At 44.7% G+C, this 21000-nt stretch overlaps 1 protein-coding gene across 6 annotated transcripts in view; it reads left to right on the top strand.

Moving 5' to 3' along the window:
* Positions 1-21000, top strand: part of LOC121657801 (ras-GEF domain-containing family member 1C-like) — a 76579-nt gene that overhangs the window by 41481 nt on the left and 14098 nt on the right. For 5 of the 6 annotated variants that reach the window (XM_042013902.1, XM_042013904.1, XM_042013906.1 and 2 more), the window contains 10 exons: positions 1790-1972; positions 3575-3697; positions 3928-3993; positions 6216-6353; positions 12159-12371; positions 14455-14529; positions 17904-17999; positions 19088-19190; positions 19291-19370; positions 20011-20106. In XM_042013902.1, the coding sequence (XP_041869836.1) occupies positions 1790-1972; positions 3575-3697; positions 3928-3993; positions 6216-6353; positions 12159-12371; positions 14455-14529; positions 17904-17999; positions 19088-19190; positions 19291-19370; positions 20011-20106 (1173 nt within the window). The remainder of the gene's footprint in view (positions 1-1789; positions 1973-3574; positions 3698-3927; positions 3994-6215; positions 6354-12158; positions 12372-14454; positions 14530-17903; positions 18000-19087; positions 19191-19290; positions 19371-20010; positions 20107-21000) is intronic. The other variant, XM_042013907.1, reaches the window with a different exon arrangement.

The raw sequence follows: 21000 nt of genomic DNA, 5'->3' as shown, positions 1-21000 counted from the left end.
CCCATGTGAGCCTTCCAGAAGTAGATAAGTGATCGAACTGCTGGCTCCAGGGAACGGTCCCTCCTTTGAAGGATGAAGTCACCCAAGTTTTGCTTGTAAAGCCTGATCTCCCACGGAGCTGGGACTCAGCTCCCAGCCTCTCCCAGGGCTTCCCACCCTGCCTGGCTTATGGGAATGATTCCCTTCTCGGTGGCCCAGGGTGGCTCCGAGCTGGTGAGGTGCAGCAGCCTGAGCTGGGGGAGTAGATGGGTTGTGCCAGGCAGGGAAGGGTTTTTTGCAGGAGTGAGCACAACAAGCTGTACCTGGAGCTGAAGCTGAGCTGGCTGTCTGGGTCACAGCACAGCTGCGGATACACGAGGGAGAAAGGCAAACTCCAAGTTCTAAGCCAAATCCATGGGTCAGCTTTTGAAATTGTATGGGATAGTAGAGGCAGAAAAGCAGAGGGAACAGAATACAGAAAAGGGCAGAGAAATATATTAAAACCCGGGGTGTGTCTGCTGGCGGTGTGTGCCCGAGCCCCGGCACTGCTGTCCCCATGGCCCTGTGCCTTCTGCTGTGGGAGGTCCATGCTGGCTCAGCAGGGCACAGGGTGCAGATCTTGCTTGGCTCTGGTGCTCTTCTCTTATCTCTTTCCTATCCTCCCTTTTATGAGGTAAAATCTGACATGGAAACAAATAGGTCACGGAGGGGTCCCTTTCTCTGGATGATGCATTTGCAGACCTGGAAGGGAGCACACACTGTTCTTTTCCCTGACCATATTATGTAATGCTGTCTCTAGCTGAGAGAGGAACAGCTTCCAGGGGGGATTTCAGAGGCAGCTGGAGATGCTTTAAAGCTTTCAGGGAAAAATCTCTCATCCCTCTACAGCAATACAAAAACAAAACAACTTTACTCAACAGGGGGAGCATTCAAAGCTGATTGTAAACCATGAAATCAAGATGAAACCTAGAATGCAACCTGAAAAACCCAGAGAACTGAAATATAGGGAGCTTGAAATTGGGCTGCGTGCTCAGTCTGCCTGGCCTCCTTTTCAGAAGTGCTGAGAACTTGCAACTCCAGTGAAGGCGATGAGTGCTCAGGATCTCTTTGAAACATATATTTAGTACCTAAGTATAGATCTAGGACTGACTAACTTCAGGCTCCAAAAATAGGTCAGGTGTCTGTATTCTCACTCTTCCTCATTTCTCTTTTCCTTGCTATTTAATCTCTTCATCAGCTCCCACATTCTCTGTTTCCTCCAACTTCCTTAACTTTTCCATCCTCCCCCAGTTGACTTCTGCTCCTGTTTCTATCTCCTCACTCACTCTTGACACCTCTGCTGTCCTGTGGGACCCATTCTCCAAGGTCCATCCCAAGCAAGCTCCAGGTGGCACCCCTTTTCTCTCCCTCTCACCCTAAATTCTCCCTGTCTTATTCTCAGGAGGGCAGAGGTTCAAACAAGCTGCTTCATCCTGTACAGGAACCTGCTGAATTCCAGTCCTGAGTATCTCTCCTCTCCTGCATGTGCCTGACCAGAGATGGCAGTGAAAAGGGAATCATCACAGACACTTTTGACTGGGGGGGAGCCCAAAGTAGCTGCCATCACTTTCTGGCCCAAAAGCATAAATCAAAATGTCCCATTTTCTGTGTTCTGCCAGTGCCAGCAATGAGAGAGACGTGAAGGTTATCAAGAAGGGATCATGTTAATTTTGTGAACAGGAAGCTCTCGCTAGCGGCTGTGTTGTTCAAGTCAGCCAGAGGACAGATGTGGCTGTGGATCTGATGGATCTTGTCCTTGTCTCTGTTGCAGGAAGGCATGCCCCAAACGCTGAGTTCTACCAGTATGTTTACCCCATGTGGCTTCAGCCCTCATCTACATACTTCGAAAGAAGGTGAACAAGGAGGACTGATCTTCCAGGATGGAAACCTTACCTCAGCATCTCTGGATGCTCTAATCCAGCATCTGATACCTACCACTGATTACTACCCTGAAGTAAGCAATTCACAGTATAATAAATGGTTTAATTTTGATGAATTGGGGCAGCACTTTATGCAAAAGTGCAAATGTGTTAAATTTTGAATTAAGAGGGCTAATTTAAAACCTGCATACAATTAAAGCTTGGTAAATTGATGCATTACTTTAAATGCTGTTTCACTGCTCTATAATTGTTCCCATGAAAAAGCAGATCCCAAAGATGATACTGCCTTTAAATAAGAGAATGAGGTAGGGGGGATGTCACGGTGATGAATTAGTGATGTAGCAGTTGGAGCACTTCAAAAATAGCAGTGCTTCCCAGAGAGGTTTAGAGGAAACCTGAAGCAAAAAACTCCCAAGTCTGAACTGGCATTAAATTAGCTGAATTTCAGTGGCTGCTGAAGTCATCCAGGTTTGCCTGTATGTACAGAGCATTCCCTTGATGACAACAGAGATGCTTCTTCTGGTGGGTTTATAATTTACGTGGGGTTGTATTCACAACTGTGCAGTCACTGGACAGCATAGTCTAGATGCTGGTCCTTGCTCCATCAGTGGAAATTAAGTGTTTCCTTACCAAGAGTGTGAGGATCTAAACTGGAAGCAGGTTTATGGTCCTGCAGTCTATTGACTTCACTGGATTTTGCACATCCTCAGTGGAATTCAGACAGAGTTTCACTGGAAGACTTTTAAGTGCTAATATATCTCCATGGCTTGTATTTCAAAGCACAGAGGAGCGTTGACTTCTGGGTACTTTAGGAGACTGGGAAAGTTATCAATGCAGAGCAGGCAGCATGTTTTAAATTACCTGGAGCTCAGTTTCTGATCAGCTAAAAATAAATAATAAAGAAGCATCTCAATTAAAAAAAAGAGAAACAGAAAGGCAATAAAAATAGGTAATGGATAGATCAGGCTGTGAGATTTTTATTAGGCAATGTGTGATATGCAATATTATACCTGCTGCTCAGGAGCATGGCTAGGGCTGGGGGAAAGGAGATAATCCAGGTGCAAGGAGGGGTCAGGATGCAGACAACTGAGACTTCATGCATGTATTTTAAATTCACTGCTGGAATAATTTCAATAATCCAAGGATTTATCCAGCAGACCTGCTTCCCACAGCTTCACAGATGTGGAACTGCACATGATATGACTTGGCTGATAGAAATGAAATTTGGGGAGTTAATAGAATAAATGCAATATTGCTTAAAATAGACTGGGTGAGATTTGCAGTGCAATAGCAAGATGTGGCTGACACGGGAATGTCTGCAGCTGACAACCCAGCACAACACAGAGATTCCTGCCCATTTGGCTTTACCGTCTCCAGCATCCCGGCTGGGCTGTCTCCTGTACCTGGGCTTGCTCCTGCACACTGGCTTCACTGGATGTTTGCCCAGGGTTTAGGCAACCAAGGGCTGGAAGAGGATGCTGTGGAGGAAGGAGATGCTGCTGCCTCCTGCACCCAGTGTAACCAGTTCCATACTCAGGGTCAGGAATTGTTAGGTCTTTTAGGTAAAAAGGACTTGCCAAGTAAAAATGAAAAAATTGTGAAGTTCAGGGCTTTTACAGTCAATATTACCCACTGTGTGGCTGCTTACAGTAGGTCTACTTGTCTTTCTCCTGCAGAAAGCCTATATCTTTACATTCCTGCTGAGTTCCAGACTCTTCATCGAACCCCATGAGCTTTTGTCCCGAGTTTGTCACAAGTGCATTGAGCAGCAGCGGCTGGATGACCCCGTGCTGGACAAGGTTAGTTTATCCTTAGAGCAGAAAAATGTAAGGTATTTTCAATGGGGAGAGGATTCTGGGCCTCTGGTGTGTGTCCCTTGCCTCTCTTTAGATTGAATGAAGCTTTCTCATAAAGGATTTGCCACTGAGATCCTGACATTGAGGTATCCTGGTATCCGTGTCTGAGAGCAATGCTTCAGGCAGTAGTCGCTTCAAATCTTCTTCTAATTTTCCCTTTCCCCCTGTCTCAGTCTTCCCAGGTGACTTTCCTTCTTAACTTCTTTAAGGCTCTGGTGAAGCCTGCAGGATGCAAGGAGGTAGGACGTAACCCTCACACACTGTCAAGTGCAGATGTCCACACACCACTCTCTCTCCCATTTTTACTTAATGTCTCTCTGCCCCTTTGCTTTCTTGCTCCCAGTACAGTAATATTTCCTTGTGGTCTTCCCTGTCACTTAGAGCACCAGGTAACAGGGGGTAGGTACCCACCACCCTCCTGCCCTCTGTTCTGCTGAGTCGCACCAATGGAGCACTGGGAATGGGCAGGAGCAGCAGTGGGGCCCTGACAGGTGAACAGAATGAGAAAATCCAAGCTGTTCCTGCCTTGGCACTCCTTCCCTTTTGCCCCAGGGACTGTGCAGACTGAGACAGTGTATAGCAACACGTGTACATCCACTGGCGGTGCCACAGACAGTGCAGTGGTGATGGATCCCACTGGATCCTGTTCAGTGCTGGATTCTGTCCAAGGTCTCCTTGCTGCATTGATGGACACTTATTCAGTACATTATCTGGAGCAGAAGATGCACCTTCAGAGCAGTGGAGGGGGAAAGAATGTGAATTTGTTGCAACTTTCCAGAAACCCCAAAATTCTGAAATGGTTCTCAGGATCAGCCCTTCCAGCTTTGAAACAGTGAGTTTAGCATCAAATACTGAGTCACCAACATCTGAATGTGTGCTTGTTTTTGCACAGGCAACTGGTTTCATGAGTAACAGGAGCTCTGCCTTCACTGTGGTGAGCCATTCTCCAGAATGCTCAGCAATCCCAGACTTGGGTTACCCATACAGTCAGTGTTAATAGAAATATCTGTATGGGGTGAACCATGCAGAACAAGTTTTCTAAGGTGTGAGGTTCTGTTCTCCAGTTCTATGAAAGATACAAGTTTGGGAGGATTAAAATTTGAGTGCTGCAAAGTTTTGCTGCTCATTAAACTTCCAAGAAATGAGGAACACTGTCTTATTATGAAGATTTCTTATCTGCCTGAAGTGCATCTGGGTTTTGTAGCAACACAGGGTTGGTGGGAGCACAGCTGATTTTGTGTTCCGGAGAGTGGGGCTGATTTTGAGACTTTGTACACAAGCAACCTCCCATCCCATGTCCTGTGACTTGCACAAAGTCCTCTCCATCAATTCGTAATGCAGTTTACACAGCTGGAGCAAATGTCTCCCCAGACCTTTGTAGTTTCCAATAAAGCTTTCCCTTTAGCAGCCACCTGCTGGTCTTTGAGCCTGAGCTTAATGCTAGCTGACAGCAGTTATTTTTAGAGATGTGGTTCATTGAAACCTGTTGTTGGTGGAAAGCTGAAATATGCATTTTAACCACCTTGGTTGAAAAACAAAGAGCTGGGGAGCTTAAGAGTATAATTTTTCCTGATTACAGGGTACACTTCAGCTGCAGTATGTGGGATGCAGAAGGCTGTTTGTTTCGGTCTGTGTTTTCTGTAAATAAAAACGCAGTTTGTTGTTTAACACCATTTCCTTTTCACATAATGGAGGATGAAAGCTTTGGGAGCAGCCGCACTGGCTGTCTTTTGAGAATACTAACGCACCAACTGTGCCATTCCCCGCATTTCCCTCCTTGCCCCATCCTGTCTATTCCCACTGCCACGTCCTCAGATACACCTACACCAGAAGTGGGCATCAGCTGTGTGCTGTGTGAGTGAGTGTCCTTGTCCCATCATGACCTTGAGCTCATGTGGGAAGAGAGCAACATTATCAGCAGCCCAGGTAAAATTGCAAAAGTGCTGCTGTTTTGTCCATCTTTTCTTCATTGTGCATCTGCCGCTGGTTACTAAGCAGTTTTTTTGGTACAGCCAGAAAGCAAAGGAGCAAAAAACCTCTTTGTTGGTCAAGAAATGCATTCCAGTTTTTCAGAGAAGGATGAAAATATAGAAGAGTTGAAAGTACAAAAGGGAAGAACAAATTATTTGAATCATCAAAAAAGGCCAGATGTTTTTAAAAAAGGTATAAAGCTTGCACCAACAAAATGTTCATCCAACCATAAACAGGCCAATTGCATGTGCAAAATACTTAAATCTGCATGTAAAACAGGCAGTTGTGCATGCACCTAAGTTCTGGTATATTTTGCATGCCAAAACATATTATTTGTGCACCACTCTCTTTGTATGCATGTGTGCAGGTTTTGCAGGTGCAACGTAAATGCCTTCTTTGAAAACCTGGCCCCACGTTCAGTGACACACACAGTGAGAGACTTTAGTGAGTAAATATGTTTCAGTCCCTCATTCAACAGTTTTCATTTCAGGCTCGAATCAGAAAATTTGGACCCAAAATCTTACAGTTGCTAACAGAGTGGACAGAGACATTCCCGTATGACTTTCAGGAAGAGCGGATGATTGGCCACCTGAAAGACATGATTCACAGGATAGCCCCATGTGATGAGGTGAGGATGCCTGACTTGGGATGTTCTGCCGATACGTTGTTTTTCCCACTTGGTTCCTCCTTTTCCTTCTTTTCCTCCTTTTCCCACATTCTGTTCCTGGCTACTCTTGAGTTTCGCTCTCCAAAAATGGTGAAAACCTGTAGTAGCTTCCCTGAAAGCCTTATCTCTCTTTAGGTGCTCCTGGGACAGTGACATGGGGAGACACCAGAGTGAGCATTGGAATTTATCTCCTGCACACTGAATTTTCCATTTTACAGAAGGAATATATGAAGGCATAGCATAGACTGAATGTGCTGGTGATAATTCAAATAGCAGCAGGGCTTTGATCTCCCAAGTTAGAATCATAGAATCACAGACTAGTTTGGGTTGGAAGGGACCTTAAAGACCATCTTGTTCCACATCCCTGCCATGGGCAGAGACACCTTCCACTAGACCAGGATGCTCCAAGCCCTGTCCAACCTGGCCTTGAACACTTCCAAGGGTGGGGCATCCACAGCTTCTCTGGATCCAGGTTCTTACATTTAAAGATAATACTAATACATGTAGCTTGTCTGGGAGCATGGAAGTGGCAGAAGACAGCAGTGCGTGGCCTGCTGAGCACAAACTCAGGCTAGATGTCTGTATGATCCTGGTGGTCAAATATGTGAGCTCTGTGTGTGGCACAGTGGGTCACAGTGAATGGAGCCTCTGGGAGACCTGCTTGCAAATTCAGGTGGGTGAACCCCATAAATTAATTTGGAAACATTAAAAAGACCACAAAGTTCATGAAAATAATAAGCAAATAGTAGAGAGTATCTAATTACTTCTAGGTTAACCATGGGATGTGGAAGAATTCAGTTCCACTGGCTACATCAAGGCCTGGCCTCAAGTCACAGAGGGGTGCAGTCCAGTAGGACAACAAGAACATACCCATGAGGATGAGAGAGAGAAGGGTGGAGAGATGACAGAAGGAATTAGCAGGGCTGCAGCACAACAAGAATGAAATTGGGCTCTCCTATGCACGTGAAATATGTCATAAATGGGAACAGCTGCTCTTGGGCTGGGCTGGCATCACGTCTGGTACTTTCAGGGAGCTTTAGGCTGCCATGGATTGACTGGCTGGGCTGGACAGCCCATGGGAGAGAAGGGGCAGGAAGGGGAAGCTGTGGGACACAGTGGTGGAGGTGAAGGCAACAAAAAAACTCAGAAAGAGCCAAAGTGGCTTTAGTTCCATTAATGAGAGCAGTAAAATTCCCTCAAGGGAAAGAGGCAATGGACTTGCTCCTGGCCAGCCACCATAAAAGATGCCTTGCAGCCCTTCAGCATCAGAAGTGAGGGAACCCTATACAGACCCACCAAAATCGTGTCCTCAGGAAAGAAGGAACCAGCCCAGAGGGCGGAGAACAGGAACTTAGTGTGTGCTCTTTAACAGCAGTAGCTGCCGTGCTGAAGAATCATAAATGCTATAAATCAACTTTCTGCATGCAAAGCGGTGGTTTATTTGCCTAACCTGAACAAGCACTGCACACCTTTGCTCTGGAGCCTGCACAGCTGTGTACAAATGCTTGTGGGTGCCCTGGGGGGCCTCAGACTACATTAGTTTCAAATCACTGTTTTTCAGATATTACTAGGCACTGTAATTGCAAGTGATTATGCCTGAGCAAAATCAATAATTAATTTAAGAAACAGCTCATATCCTCCAGATGCAAATTTCCTTTTTTTAAGGGACAGCACAGAAGAGTGATGGTGGCTGTTAGTTTTTTGGAAGAAAGTTGTTCTCACTGTGAACCACAGAAATTAAAGACTGAAAGATTTGTGATGTCATCCAGTCCATGTAGGTCAGTGCAGGATTCTCCCCTGCAGTGTCTGTTCCTATCCTTTGTAGAGTCCACTTTCTAAAGGCTGAGATGTGCTTATAAAGGTGTCCATGCTGAGAAGCATTTCTTAGTAAGTGCTGTGATTTGCATTTAGAGTTAGAAATTTTAATTAAAATTTGAGCTCCTAAGCCACCTGCTGAGGCCTGCTGTCTTCAGAGGAACTTTCCTAGTTAAGAACGAAACATTTTCTTTAAATATTAAACAGTAGTGTGCTGCTTTTGACTGTTAATGTGGCAGTGAAGTGAAATGGGTTGATAAAGTCCAGCATGCAGCCCCTGTATGGTGGGGGGTCACTTTGTGGCAAGATAATTACCAGCATGTTGAAGGTAATGAACAATGTTGTTTTCAGTTAGTGGATGTAGTTCAAAGAAGGCAGGAAATTATTTTTGAAGGGCAAAAGCAGGATTTTATGTTTTTTTATTTCTCCCCCAATGTGCACAGAAAAGATTTCTAGGCAAGGTGCACCCAACCGATTTCCAGTGAGTCTCTTCAAGAGCTCTGATTTCTGTGTAATTGTTTGTTTCCTTTAAGTGTCTCTCTTTTTCATTCTTTATTAGGTGGTTGGCCTACCTGAGTCTTTGTTTACTGTTGTCTGTATCTATTTTTTGTGCCATATGCCCTACCAAATGAGGTGAAACTCGATCTCTTAATAAAGATTTATTGAAAGACTGGCTAATATGCATGTCTTTCAAGCAATTTTATGCAGCTTTGTGGCTTTTCATCCAAACTATGAAGAATTTGATACTGCACAGACATGGCAGGTCCAAGATTTCTCATGCAAACTCCTTTTAGAAAGAGGAGCTGGGTTTCCAACTAAGTCTTTTAGCCAGATGTTTTATATTCATTAGAAGGCCTAGCTTTCAGTGCTGTCCCCCCAGCCCCAAAAAACTGAGTTCCCTGTTTACAAAATAAGTTCACAAAATACTGAATATTTGAGTTTTTACTAAAAAATAACTGTGTTCAGAGAGCTTCATAGGCTGTGCTGTGATTTGCAAACACACCTGAATGTTAAACAGAGAAATATTTACATGGTGGTCAGTAGTTTGGGTCCAGAACAGTCTTTGTAAATCAAAAGTGTGACCATCTGTTGACACGAGGATTTACATGAAGAAGGCCTTCCTTGGAGCTAATATACATCAGTAACAGATAAAAACTGAAAGAGTGGGGTTTTCTTTTCCTCACTCAATTTTCACTCCACCTGTGGGATTTGATTCCAAATACATTGTGTGTTGTCATTCTCCAAGACAAGTCCCTCCTACCTTCTGGGTACTGGCTTCATGTCAGACTTAACAGCTCTGTTTTACAAAAAAAAAAGCCTGACTACATCCTGCTTACCTGGTCCATGTTCTAGCCCAGCTCAAGAGAGCATCTTCCTTAAGTGAAAGGAAAGCAATGTGAGTCCAAGTGAGCAATGTGAAACCTTTTATTAGAAGAGTTGCATCAAAGTTACAAAGTGTTGCAACAAAAGTTGAAGCACTTGGGATGTTCTGAATGTCTCCAGCCTTTCCTACCTGTAATGAAGACAGAGTAGATGTGAGAAGTTATTCTTCACTGTGAAGTAGGAGAAGGTGCTATCTCCAGTGTTCAGATGGAATTCTGTGCGGGTGAGAAGAGCATGGAGTCTGGTTTCTGGTTCCTTGAACACTTCAAACATGAATGCTGTCAATGCCTAACACTGAAGACTCTGAAGAAGACAGGGGCTGGATCTAAACCATGGGATTGCTTCCTGTAGTGGTTTGATCTAAAATACTCATTACTGTTTACCTTCTGTGAGATAAGAATTAAGAGAAACGCAAAGCAGGCACCAAACTTGAAAGAATATAAGGAAATTTATTAACAGACCTAAAAGAGGGAAAAAGAAAAAAATAAAATCATACCACACCTTCAGAACTCTTCTCCTCCCCCCACCTTCCTCCCTTCTCCCACTGACAATGTAAAAAAGACAACCCTTGGGATGTTCAGTCTGTTTACCACTTCCATAACAACCTTGTTCAGTCCATTTAGGAGGAGGAGTCTCTCTTGCTCATGCTATGGAGAAACTATCACAATGAGACAGCCGCCCGGGTTGGTTCTCTGCTCACATCATGTGAGAGTCCCCCTCCCACAACTTGCAGCTTTTCCCACAACTGCTTTCGAGGGTCCACTCTTGAATTACTGGGGTACAATTTTAAGGTTGAGCCATTCAGAAACAAAAGTTCTCTTCACTCATCTCTGGGAGCATTTCATCTCTAAGAACAGAGGCCCTTCTCCTTCCCTGGGAGCAAAGGGTCCTCCTCATCTTTGTCTCTAGGACTATCTCTGGGAGCATCTCTAGGAACAGAGGTCTTCCCCTTTCCATGTGGACTAAGAGTCCTCATCGCTTCCATCTCTCCCTGTTCAAACTTCTCATCAAATTACAGCTGCTTCAGCATCTGCCTATCTCAGCGCAGGTGCTTTTGCTCACAAGTACAAGTTGAACGCTCCACCCCCCCATGCCTTCATGAGATTACAACGGGTACTCTGATATATCATAGCTTTACAACAGAATTTCAGCTTTAAGCATCTCCTCTTTCTCTTCCCTCAGGTTTTCAGCTCTTCACAGCACTAAAAGGGTTAATCTCACCTCGGCCTTGCAGCTGGAATTTCCCTTATCGCTGTTGCTCACATGATCTTTGCTGGACAGCGGTGCAGCTTTCGGCTGAATCTTGGCCGCACTGGAGAGGGGGAGCTGGGCCGCTCTGGCTGCCCACAGCAGGGCTGTGGGGGGGTTCTGCAGGTGGAACAGGGCCCATCGGCTCCAGGATGGCCGTGGCCCGGCCTGGCCCGAGCAGGGCCTGGGCTGAGCCCACCAACCCCCACACGGGGACCCGCAGCCACCTGTGCCAGCGCTGGAAACGAGACAGAGCCTCTGCCCGGGGTTTGTCTATTCTTAAGTGTGGACCACAGAGGCAGCCACAATTTTAAGTGGCTCAAAGAATTGTCCATATTCAAACTGGCCAGCTGATAGGTTCTGTCAGGTCACAGAGGAGGCTGTTAGAACCCCTTTGCAAGAACATCACTTCTGAGACTATGCTTTGCTAACCCATGACACTTCCCAAAGACTCACTTGAACTGCTTCCAGCTTGGGACGTGACACAGGTGTGTGTTGTTCTTTGTGGTGAGGCACAGTCTAGCTAAGGACATTTCCAATTAACCTTTGTCTTTAGAGCCCATCCACCAGGTCTGTTATCTCAGTTCTGTGATGTTTGCATCTGTTAGTTGTGAAGAGGTGAAGTAATTTCTTTCTGCCCATCCTCCATGGCTAGAGACTCCACTCATTGTCTGTAAAGAGTTGCTTCAGCTCTGAGAACAACCTGGGCAAGTTGGTAATGATGATCCTGCTGAGCACATGGCTGTGCTTGGAATACCCTATGAGCTTCCTTCAGTAGCAATTAACATTTGGATATTAAATACTCAAAGCTACACAATGCTCCAGCCACTCCAGCTGGGTAGCAAGCAGCTGCAGGCTTTTTCTGCATTCAGGTCAAAAAGATGGAGAAAATAGCATTAGAAACATTTCTTATTCCTAATAAATAAGAGTTGACAAGGCACCATTAACAGGTAGAGTTCTCAGCCAACATGTAGCTGACATAAAAGATAGGTACCCAAAAGCTGCTGTGCTCCAGAAAGCTGCAGTAACTCATATTGTAGCATTGCCTCTCCTTTGAACCTGATGTTGGCAGTAATCTGGAGTATCAGTGCCAGCCCAACCCACCAGTCCTGCCTGCCTCTTCTCTTGACTGCAGTCTCTGTGTCCAGAGCACAGAACTGTAATTAAGCCAACTAGTTATTCTGAAATAGGCTTGTTGGAAATAAAATGGTAACCTGTTGCTGGCTTAGGAGTATTTTGCAGAAAGGAAGATTCAGCATAAAAAAACACTCCTATGTCAAGTTTTCTGGGTGGCTTATGTTTCTCTCCCTGTCTCTCCAGGCTTACTGGAAAAAGATGAATCAGCTTTTGCAAGCCCTGAATCAGAAGCTTGCAACCCTCAGCCATGGGCAAGAAGGGATTGTCAAGATCAGTACTGCTGTCTCTGATAAGCTGGTTGCCTTTAAAACTAAACCTCCATCAATTCAGAGAGAAATCCTGAGCGTCTGCAGTGACCCTTACACCCTGGCTCAGCAGCTGACACATGTGGAGCTGGTAAGTGGGAATGGTTCCCAACTTCTGCAGCCAGAGATGTTATTTTAAGCTGTCAGCTGCTAAGTATTCCAGACATAACCAAAAAATGTCTGCACTGCTGCAGCACATCCCATGCTGTATCAGCACTGCAGCAGGAGGCAGGGTATGACAGTTTAAGAGATGCTTGGGAAGCAAACTATATATTAAGAGTGTCCCTGTGCATCTTGGAGCAGTTCACTGTAGTTCAGCTTGCTTGTTTGTGGAATGAGAACCCTATCCCAGCAAAGTCAAGTCCCAGGAGTGTCACTTCTAATAAGGTGCTCAGAGCCCCACAAGCTCTGCAGGTGCTATTGAAATGGCTGATCATTAACCCTTTTATCAATCTGGAAGGAATTTTAGCAGTTCAAATCCATTTCTCCAGATTTACAAAGCATGTGAGTTGTCTTATGTGGCTTTCATTCTTCCCTTTGGGATTTTGTGCATGGACACACAAGGATGTGCAGATAGCACCCCCACAAAACCCTGCTGTTCCCCCTGTGCTGGGCTGCAGTCTGCTCCCAAACAGGCTCTTGTGTGAAAAATTGCAGTGCTGAAACCTTGGATGTGCTGTTGTGCTGCACACCCTTCTCCCAGGGTCAGGTCCTCCCCGTGGACCTCCTGGATGTGCACAGGAGAATGTAAAACATTGCTGCCATCTGCAGATCTCTTGTTGCTCTGGTGCCCTGCTGCCTGTCCTCCTGTGGACACTGCTCATCCTTGAGGGGAAGCATGGGAAAACAAAGCATGAAATGCACTGTGGATTGGAACGAGTATTAGGAAATCAACCTTTGGAATTCTGAAGATAATTGGTATTCTATTTGTCAAGAAGTGGAATGGTTAGTTTTCAGAACATGCAGCTTTGGCTCTCTTTGTTTTATATAACCTAAGCCAGAGAGTAGAAGTCCTTTTGCATGGAGTTTTTTCTTGCTTTTGTTTTTTTCCTCTTCCACAGTACATCTGTCTTCCAAGGGAAAATTCCCTGTAACTGAGGCATCACTGCCTTTTTAAAACAAATGCAGCTAGAGATTTTAATTTCACTGTGCTGTAATCAATGTTCTCTACCTTCTCTTCCATTGCTATGTCCGATACATCGAGTGCTTTGCACTGAAACTGTCTGATGCTTATTTGTTAGTAAGAATTATTTGCTACTTGTTTAAAACAGTTATTGATCAGTAAGAGTTACAGATACAGTTATCAGTGTTAAGGTGATAGGCTCAGAGAAAAAGCATAGGAGTGGACATAAAATTTTTCCTTGAGCATAATTACCATTTATTTTATTGTTGCTTGGGTGTCCTAAGTTTGGGCTGTAGGAATTCCAAAATACCTCCTCTGAAATACATTTGTGGCCTACAACCTACTGAAAACATTTATTTTTCTAATAAACATATTCAAGGGGAGTGAAAAGCCTAGCAGGAAGGTCATTGTGTGGTTGGAGCTGCCACGTTTTTTCAGAAGCTGTCTTTTACTAAGAGAGATTTGGATACTTCATTTATTCTTGTTTTGCTTAGTGCCTGGGACACTCTCCAGTGTAAGCAAAGCCTTTAAAGTGTCACATGCATTCTCAGTGCCTTCCTTACCCAGTGACCCAGAGCCACCACCCCGGGGCAGCACCTGAGGGTCAGTGGGCAGGGAGCCAGGGCAGAGCCCTGTGTGGGCAGCTGAGCAGTGGATTGCTGTGGATGCCAGATAACAGCATTACTGCCATTTAGCAGCTGGGAAACAAGGCTTTTGAGAATGCTGGACCACAGCAGGTCTAAGGCAGCACCAGGCACAGAACTGATGCCTGCTGGCTCCAAGGTGAAGCCCTGTGCATCCAGCACAGTGGAGGGGACTCTTACTGTGGCTTGTCAGTAATAAGACGTATTTATTCTAATTTTCATCTTTCTGCTGACATAGTTCTAATTGTTATTATGAATTTTAATGTCTGGTTAGTTGGCTGTCTACCAGTTTGGTGACACCACTCAGAGCTGACAGAAAATGACAATGTCTTACCAAGAGGAACAGAAGATACTCTGGGGTGCTTTCTTATTTTTCCCTCTCTCTTCCCACTCCCTACCCTCAACAGGAAAGACTAAGTCACATTGGACCCGAGGAATTTGTTCAGGCGTTTGTACATAAAGACCCTCTGGATGGCACCAAGGTATGGTTTCTCCACATACAAAGTGTCACCTGTGACCACAGTTTGTCCAGATGTGATGAGGCCCCCAAGAGCAGGGCCTGAGTCATGAGCTGACCAGGGCCAGGCCAACTGGTGACTTGTATTGTCATGGCAAGGATGGGAACCTGTTGGCAGAGCTTGCACTAGCAGGTCACTGCCATTCCTTCCTGGGGACAAGCTGGCCACCGTCCTGATGTTGTGCTTTCAGGCTTGTTCCTCCCAAGCTGCTTTGACTGGGACAGATGGTTGTGGCTGTGCACAGCCAGGGAATGTCTGTTGCTCTGCTGAAGGAGTAAAGGCTCTGGATGTGATGTAATGCCCTCAGTGTGTGCCCAGACACCACAGCAGTGAGTCAGTGCGTCATCAATCAACTCTTCTCTCCCTACACAATAGCTTTTAACCCAAAGCACCACAGGGAACAGAGTGCCTGATCAAGGCTTCATCCAAAGGCTGTGAAAGCCACTTGGAGTCTTTCCACTGATTCCATTGAGGTTTAAAGCAGCATTTCAGTGAGTGCCTCAATAAGGAAAGAGCTAAGAGAGCTAGGAAATTCAGAGATTTCACATACTGTCTGAAAAGAAAGAGGGTGGAAAATTCTTCCCCTGAACTGTGTATGGGTTCCCACTGAGATCATACATCAATGGCTGAATTTCCTCATTGGATGCCAAAGGTATCAGGAAGACCTGTGTTTGTAGTGCTACACAAAGAGCCCCAAAATAGCTTGCAGTGGTGAAAAGATGGATGGATGGATGGATGGATGGATGGATGGATGGATGGATGGATGGATGAAATGTGCAACATTGGGCCCTTTCCTTCTCTTTTTGGACTTAGGGAAATTCTGCAGTTTGTTTCAGGATGAGGGAAACAGTCAGGGATGGAGTTTCAGGTATTCTGGGCATTGATAGCATTCTTTAGAAAGGAACCCCAAGGCAGCAAATGTGCGTCAGAAACACAAGATGCCAAACCAGCCATGGTGAGATTTCAGCCACCTGGGCTTCAAGTCAGCAAGGCTGATCAAAGTGGGGTAGTTTGGAACTTTTCTTCATGCTCTGCATGGTTGATTTAGAAAAGCTTCTGTGCCAAGACACAGCCCAGGGGGAGAGCATTGTACACAGAATCACAGAATAGTTTAGGTTGGAAGAGACCTCTAAGATCATCGACTCCAACCCTTAACCCAGCACTGCCAAGGCCACCACTAAACCATGTCCCCAAGTGCCACATCCATACATTTTTTGAACGCTTCTAGGGATGGTGATTCCACCACTACCCTGGGCAGCCTGTTGCAATGCCTGACTGTCAGTGAAGAAATTTTTCCTAATATCCAATCTAAACCTCTTCTGGCACAATTTGAGGCCAATTCCCCTTGTCCTGCTGCTTGTTACATGGGAGAAGAGACTAAGCCCCCTTGCCCTACAACCTCCTTTCATGGAGCTGTAGAGAGCAAGAAGGTTCCCCCTCAGCCTCTTTGTCTCCAAGCTGAGCTCCCTCAGCTGCTCCTCATCAGATTGGTGCTTCAGACCCTTCCCCAGCTCCTTTGCCCTTCTCTGGACACATCTTTGGACAAAGCAGCACAAACCTTATGTGGAGTCACATATTCCCTGACCCATGAAGAACACCCCTATCAAGCACCGGGAAGTTGGCTCAGGTCTGAATTCCTCCAGCTGGAGATCATATTAAACATCTTTCTTGCGTGAGGGCTTCAAAAGGCTTCACTTATGAATGTTTATCAAGCATTCTGAGCTGCAGATGGAAGATGCTTGGGAGGTGCTAAATATTGCTGCCATTTATAAAGCTTAACCTTTAAAAAGCAGTCTGTCTCAACTTCACTGTTGCACATTTTTCACAAGTTTTGCGTTATTAGCTGTGGCTCTTATGCCCTGGCACAGGACAGCAGTTCTGAGATGGAAATACTATTTTCAGAACAAAACCTGGGGTTTGTGTACTTTCTGTTGTAATAGGGAACAAGAAACAGAGCACGTGTAAAGCAGCTGCTATGGTTAGACTGGGGCTGATTTGGGTTTCCTTTGGGTTTTTTGATATTTACATGCTGCTTGCTAACATTTACTTTTGAGATGCTTTAAAAATACACTTTTATTGTGTTTGTAGTCTATTCATAAAGTGGCTCAGACTTTCAGTCCTGTTAAGCTTTGATCCTCCATAGCATGGTACTGTGATTTCTGTTTCTAAACGCATCTGTATACAGAATCACAGGTGAATGTTTTCTTACTTTGAATTACCTTGGGAATCATATTAAGCCCCATTTCTGAAGGGGTTCTTAGTCACTGGTTTACCTTACATAATATGGGTGATCTCATTGACATTAATGGATCTTTGCTTATGCATTATGATTTTCTTCTTAGTGGCATGTGTTTACAGTACCTCTGGGAAATGATCATCCTAATAAAACAAAAATAAGTATTCTCTGGTACCCTCTAGTGGAAGTTACTGAATGTTCAGACAAATCTCTTGAACTCCAGAGAGCTGAGTGTCCTAGATAGACTGTCAAAGACTTTAAAGCTGGAAAAGGGACTTGAAGTCTTACCATCCCAAGCAACATACTCAGGCTGTGTGAACTGCCCTATCACTCCTCTGAAGTCAAATTTTCTGTTGATGACAAAGGAATTGGAAGAGTTCAGCCAAGTATCTGCTCGCACAGCCTGTATCAGTTATGGGAATTTATGTTAAGTTTTGTATAAATAAGTGAAAAATATGCTTCTTGTAATGGCTCTTATCAGTGAAGTGTCTCTGGCATGTTAAGTGACCTGTTCAAGCATAGCCATCCAGGCAGAGCTGATTGTTAAGAACCTGTTTTTCTGAAAATTCACTAAGGAAAATAGTGGGCTTTTTTCATGAAGAATCAATCAGAACTGTGTTTTCTCTTGTTTATCTCATGTACACTTCACTAAATTCTGGTCCCTCCCCTCCAGAAAAGGACTGTGGGTGATTGTATTTACTGAAGTGGAGGAAGTCCTGGAATCAAAGTCACAAACTGAGCCTGCTGTGGAAGACTGTGCCTGTCTTATTTTGTCTGCATGTCCTTGTTGATGTCAGAATCCTGCAATGCCCCAGCTGTTCATATCCCAGTGAACAAGGCTCAGTGCAGACTGTCAGTGAACACTTGCTGCAGGCAAAATAGGGCTGTTTTCTGGACACCAGTGTGAATTGTGCATTGTGACACACCCAGCTAGACCCCCATCTGCCACTTGCAGGCTTTTTAAAAGGGGCCCTTAGATGCACAGTCTTCCATGAGCATGAGAGAGATGTCGCCAGTAATTACCTTTGTGCAATATTTATCTTAGTGATCAGGTAGCTGACTGGAACACAATTATATCTTTCTGTGCTTTTTTCTCCCCCAGACGTGTTTCAGTGAACAGAAGAAGACAAGTAACCTTGAAGCCTATGTGAAATGGTTCAATAGACTCTGCTATCTCGTAGCAACAGAAATTTGCATGGTGAGTTACAAGCATGTGCCATGTTTTACCACATGCCTGAAGTACCTCTCTGAGATTTTATATTAGTAAGCAGTCCTGGGGATTTATTTCTTATGACCCAGCTAAGCATCTGATGGTAAGTTTTAGCAGTATTGCACTTGCAGAAGCGACCTGATAAATGACAAACATATTGCAAAACAAAGGCGGTGGCACACGGGGGAATGCACTGTTCTCTTGATGTAGTAGGGGCACAGTGTGGAATAATGAACCCTGCAGGGAAAAAGAGAGGGAAAAATGCCTTGAGTTATCCTGAGATTTCTGCCAGCAAAGATTCTAGTGGAGCCATATTTGTTATCTGTCATTCTAAAGATCTGGTCTGTGTGTGAATTCCCACTGCATGGCTCTCTGTCCTGCTGCCCATTAGTGTAGCTGTGGCTGTTGTTTCTTAACTTGGTAGTGGTTTTAATTTGTTTAACTTGGTCCATCAAAATGAAATTAATGTTTTCCCCCTTGAAAAGGGTGGGGAAGGGAGGAATAATAATAGTTTAAAGAGCTTGGATAGCCTGTGATACGTAAGAATTACCATTTGAAGATCATCTTTGGAAAAGATGGGGTGATTCCAGTCCAATTAAAATGTGTATTTAAAATGCTATAATTTGGCCTGGCCATATTGCTAAAGGGACAGAAGAGGGGAAAGGGAGTAATGCAATGAAACAAGCTCTTTCTGGGACAAAGATGCTGCTGTTATAGGGGTGTGAAATCCTGCCCTTAGGAAAGTCTGTGCTGATGTGCCCACAGACTCGAGGGAGGCCAGCAGGGAGCTGAGGCTCTGCTTCAGGGCTGCTTGGGCTGCCTGTTCCAGCACTGAGACAATCACTGAGGCTGGGAATTGCCATGAATTTCTTCTGTGTCACTGCAGTGAAAGCTTTGATTTCAGAGGCTGCCAGTCACCAGCATCCACTGGATTGCTGGAACAGAATTAGGGCCAGTGACTAAAAGCAGATGGCCCAAGCTGTGCATGAAGCCATGCTATGCATGCAACAAATGCTTAGGATGACCTCCAATTCTGCATATGCTCATTACAGATACTCATTTATTTTAATTCACAGCCTGCAAAAAAGAAACAGCGAGCACAAGTCATCGAATTCTTCATTGACGTTGCCCGAGAGTGCTTTAACATAGGGAATTTTAATTCACTGATGGCAATCATTTGTAAGTACAGCTTCTAGCTGGGTCTTCCATCAGCTGTCACAGATGAAAAAGGAATCCCAGCTCTTATCAATGGCTCTCTTTTTTTCCCTCTCACTCATAGCTGGAATGAATATGAGTCCAGTTTCCAGGCTAAAGAAGACTTGGTCAAAAGTGAAAACAGCCAAATTTTTCATTCTTGAGGTAAAAAAAAATAAATTCCTGATGCACTTTAATTATATTCAGGATCTTTTTGTTTGGGAATTTTACATTGTTATCCAGGTGTGAGATGTCTGGAGACACATTTCACAGGCAGAGGGCCTGATTCTAAGCTGAAATATCCCAGGTGTAGTGAGGAGGATGTAAAACTGCTCATATGCAGAGGGAATTCAAAGTACTCAAATAAATAAGAGGAATTAAAAAAAAAATCAAAATATGAGCCTGTATGCACGCCATAGTGCATCCACTGATGCATGTTTTGTTTAGCCATGGACACAATGCTGAATGTAAAGCTCCCAGTCTATACCTTGGATGTTGAATGAAGACCCAAGGTTGTATTTTGTATTGAGGATTCCAGGATTTGGCACACATAAAATGTGCAGTGCTTATTCTTCACATAAAAGCTCAGTAAGCTGTTAGTAGAAAAACCAAAGGTATAGGCAGCCATGGACTGTAGAGCTCTCATTGTGCATGGAGTGCACAATGGTGCATGGACTTCTGCAGGTATGTGGATTTTGAAGATGGAGGCTCAGCTCTGCTCAAGGTTTGCTACAACTGAGCATAAAATTGTCTTTAGAGGACCCAGGCCACTTTCTAACCTAGGTGTGTTGTTTTGTACATGTAGCACCAGATGGACCCCACTGGCAACTTCTACAACTACCGGACAGCGCTGCGGGGGGCTGCTCACAGGTCCCTCACCGCACACAGCAACAGGGAGAAGGTAGGTGTGACCACATCCCATCCAACTCCACATGGGTGGGGTGCATTTCTGCTAGGAGGCAGTGGCTCAAACACTTGATGCAGATGCTCTCCTCCCTTCCATGGTCACCAGTGCAAGGCCTGCGTGCTTCAAGATGCAACTGGAAATGTAAAATGTAAAAAAAAAAAAAGTGATTGAAGGAATCTGGATAGGATCCAATGTCAGACATTGGGAGGGTTAGAGAGGGCAGGACACACAGCATGGAGGACTTAGTTGCAAGTGTCTCTACATCCCTGGAAAATTCACATTGTTTAGATTGATAAACCTGATGGAACAGGTATTCCAGACTGAAACGACTTTTATTTTGGCGATGGAGCATGAGCCTGGCAGACGCAGGTGGAGCTGTGCTTTGTTACAACTGTGCCCCGAGGCTCTGGCACAGAAGCCCCTATTGTGTGATGTGGGAGGTGAGATGGAGAGCAAAGGGCACAGCAGCAAAGAGGAGGTGGATCTCCATTTACATTACGGAAAGATGATTTACCACAAGTCCTGCAAGGGAATCTAGTCTGAATCCACTGCAGCAAACTTGGGATGATATTCTGTCCTTGTGAATTTTCATTTCATTTGGTTGTTGCTGCCATCTCAGTGAGCAAGAATTGAAGTGTTTTATCAGTGTTCAGGGCAGATGTGGAGCTTCCTGACATGTCACTGATGCTGCAAAAATCAGACTGACAAGATGTTAGAGTGTAGGATCCTCCTGTTTTGTGCCCCAATATGCTTCTTGTTAATTTTCTTACTCCTTCATTCAATTCTTTATTTTTTTGTTCTATGAAAGAGGGTTTGTGTTTTACACTGCAATTGCCCATAGTCATAAATGGGTAATCTTTGAGCATGGCAAAGCTGAAGTAGATACTG

Source organism: Corvus kubaryi, unplaced genomic scaffold (genome assembly GCF_017639235.1).
Source record: "Corvus kubaryi isolate FWS band 111438036 unplaced genomic scaffold, C.kubaryi_AGA036_p1.0 split1-37374, whole genome shotgun sequence".
Taxonomy (NCBI): domain Eukaryota; kingdom Metazoa; phylum Chordata; class Aves; order Passeriformes; family Corvidae; genus Corvus; species Corvus kubaryi.
Note: the sequence above shows the minus strand (reverse complement) of the source record. Positions and strands in the feature narration are given on the sequence as shown.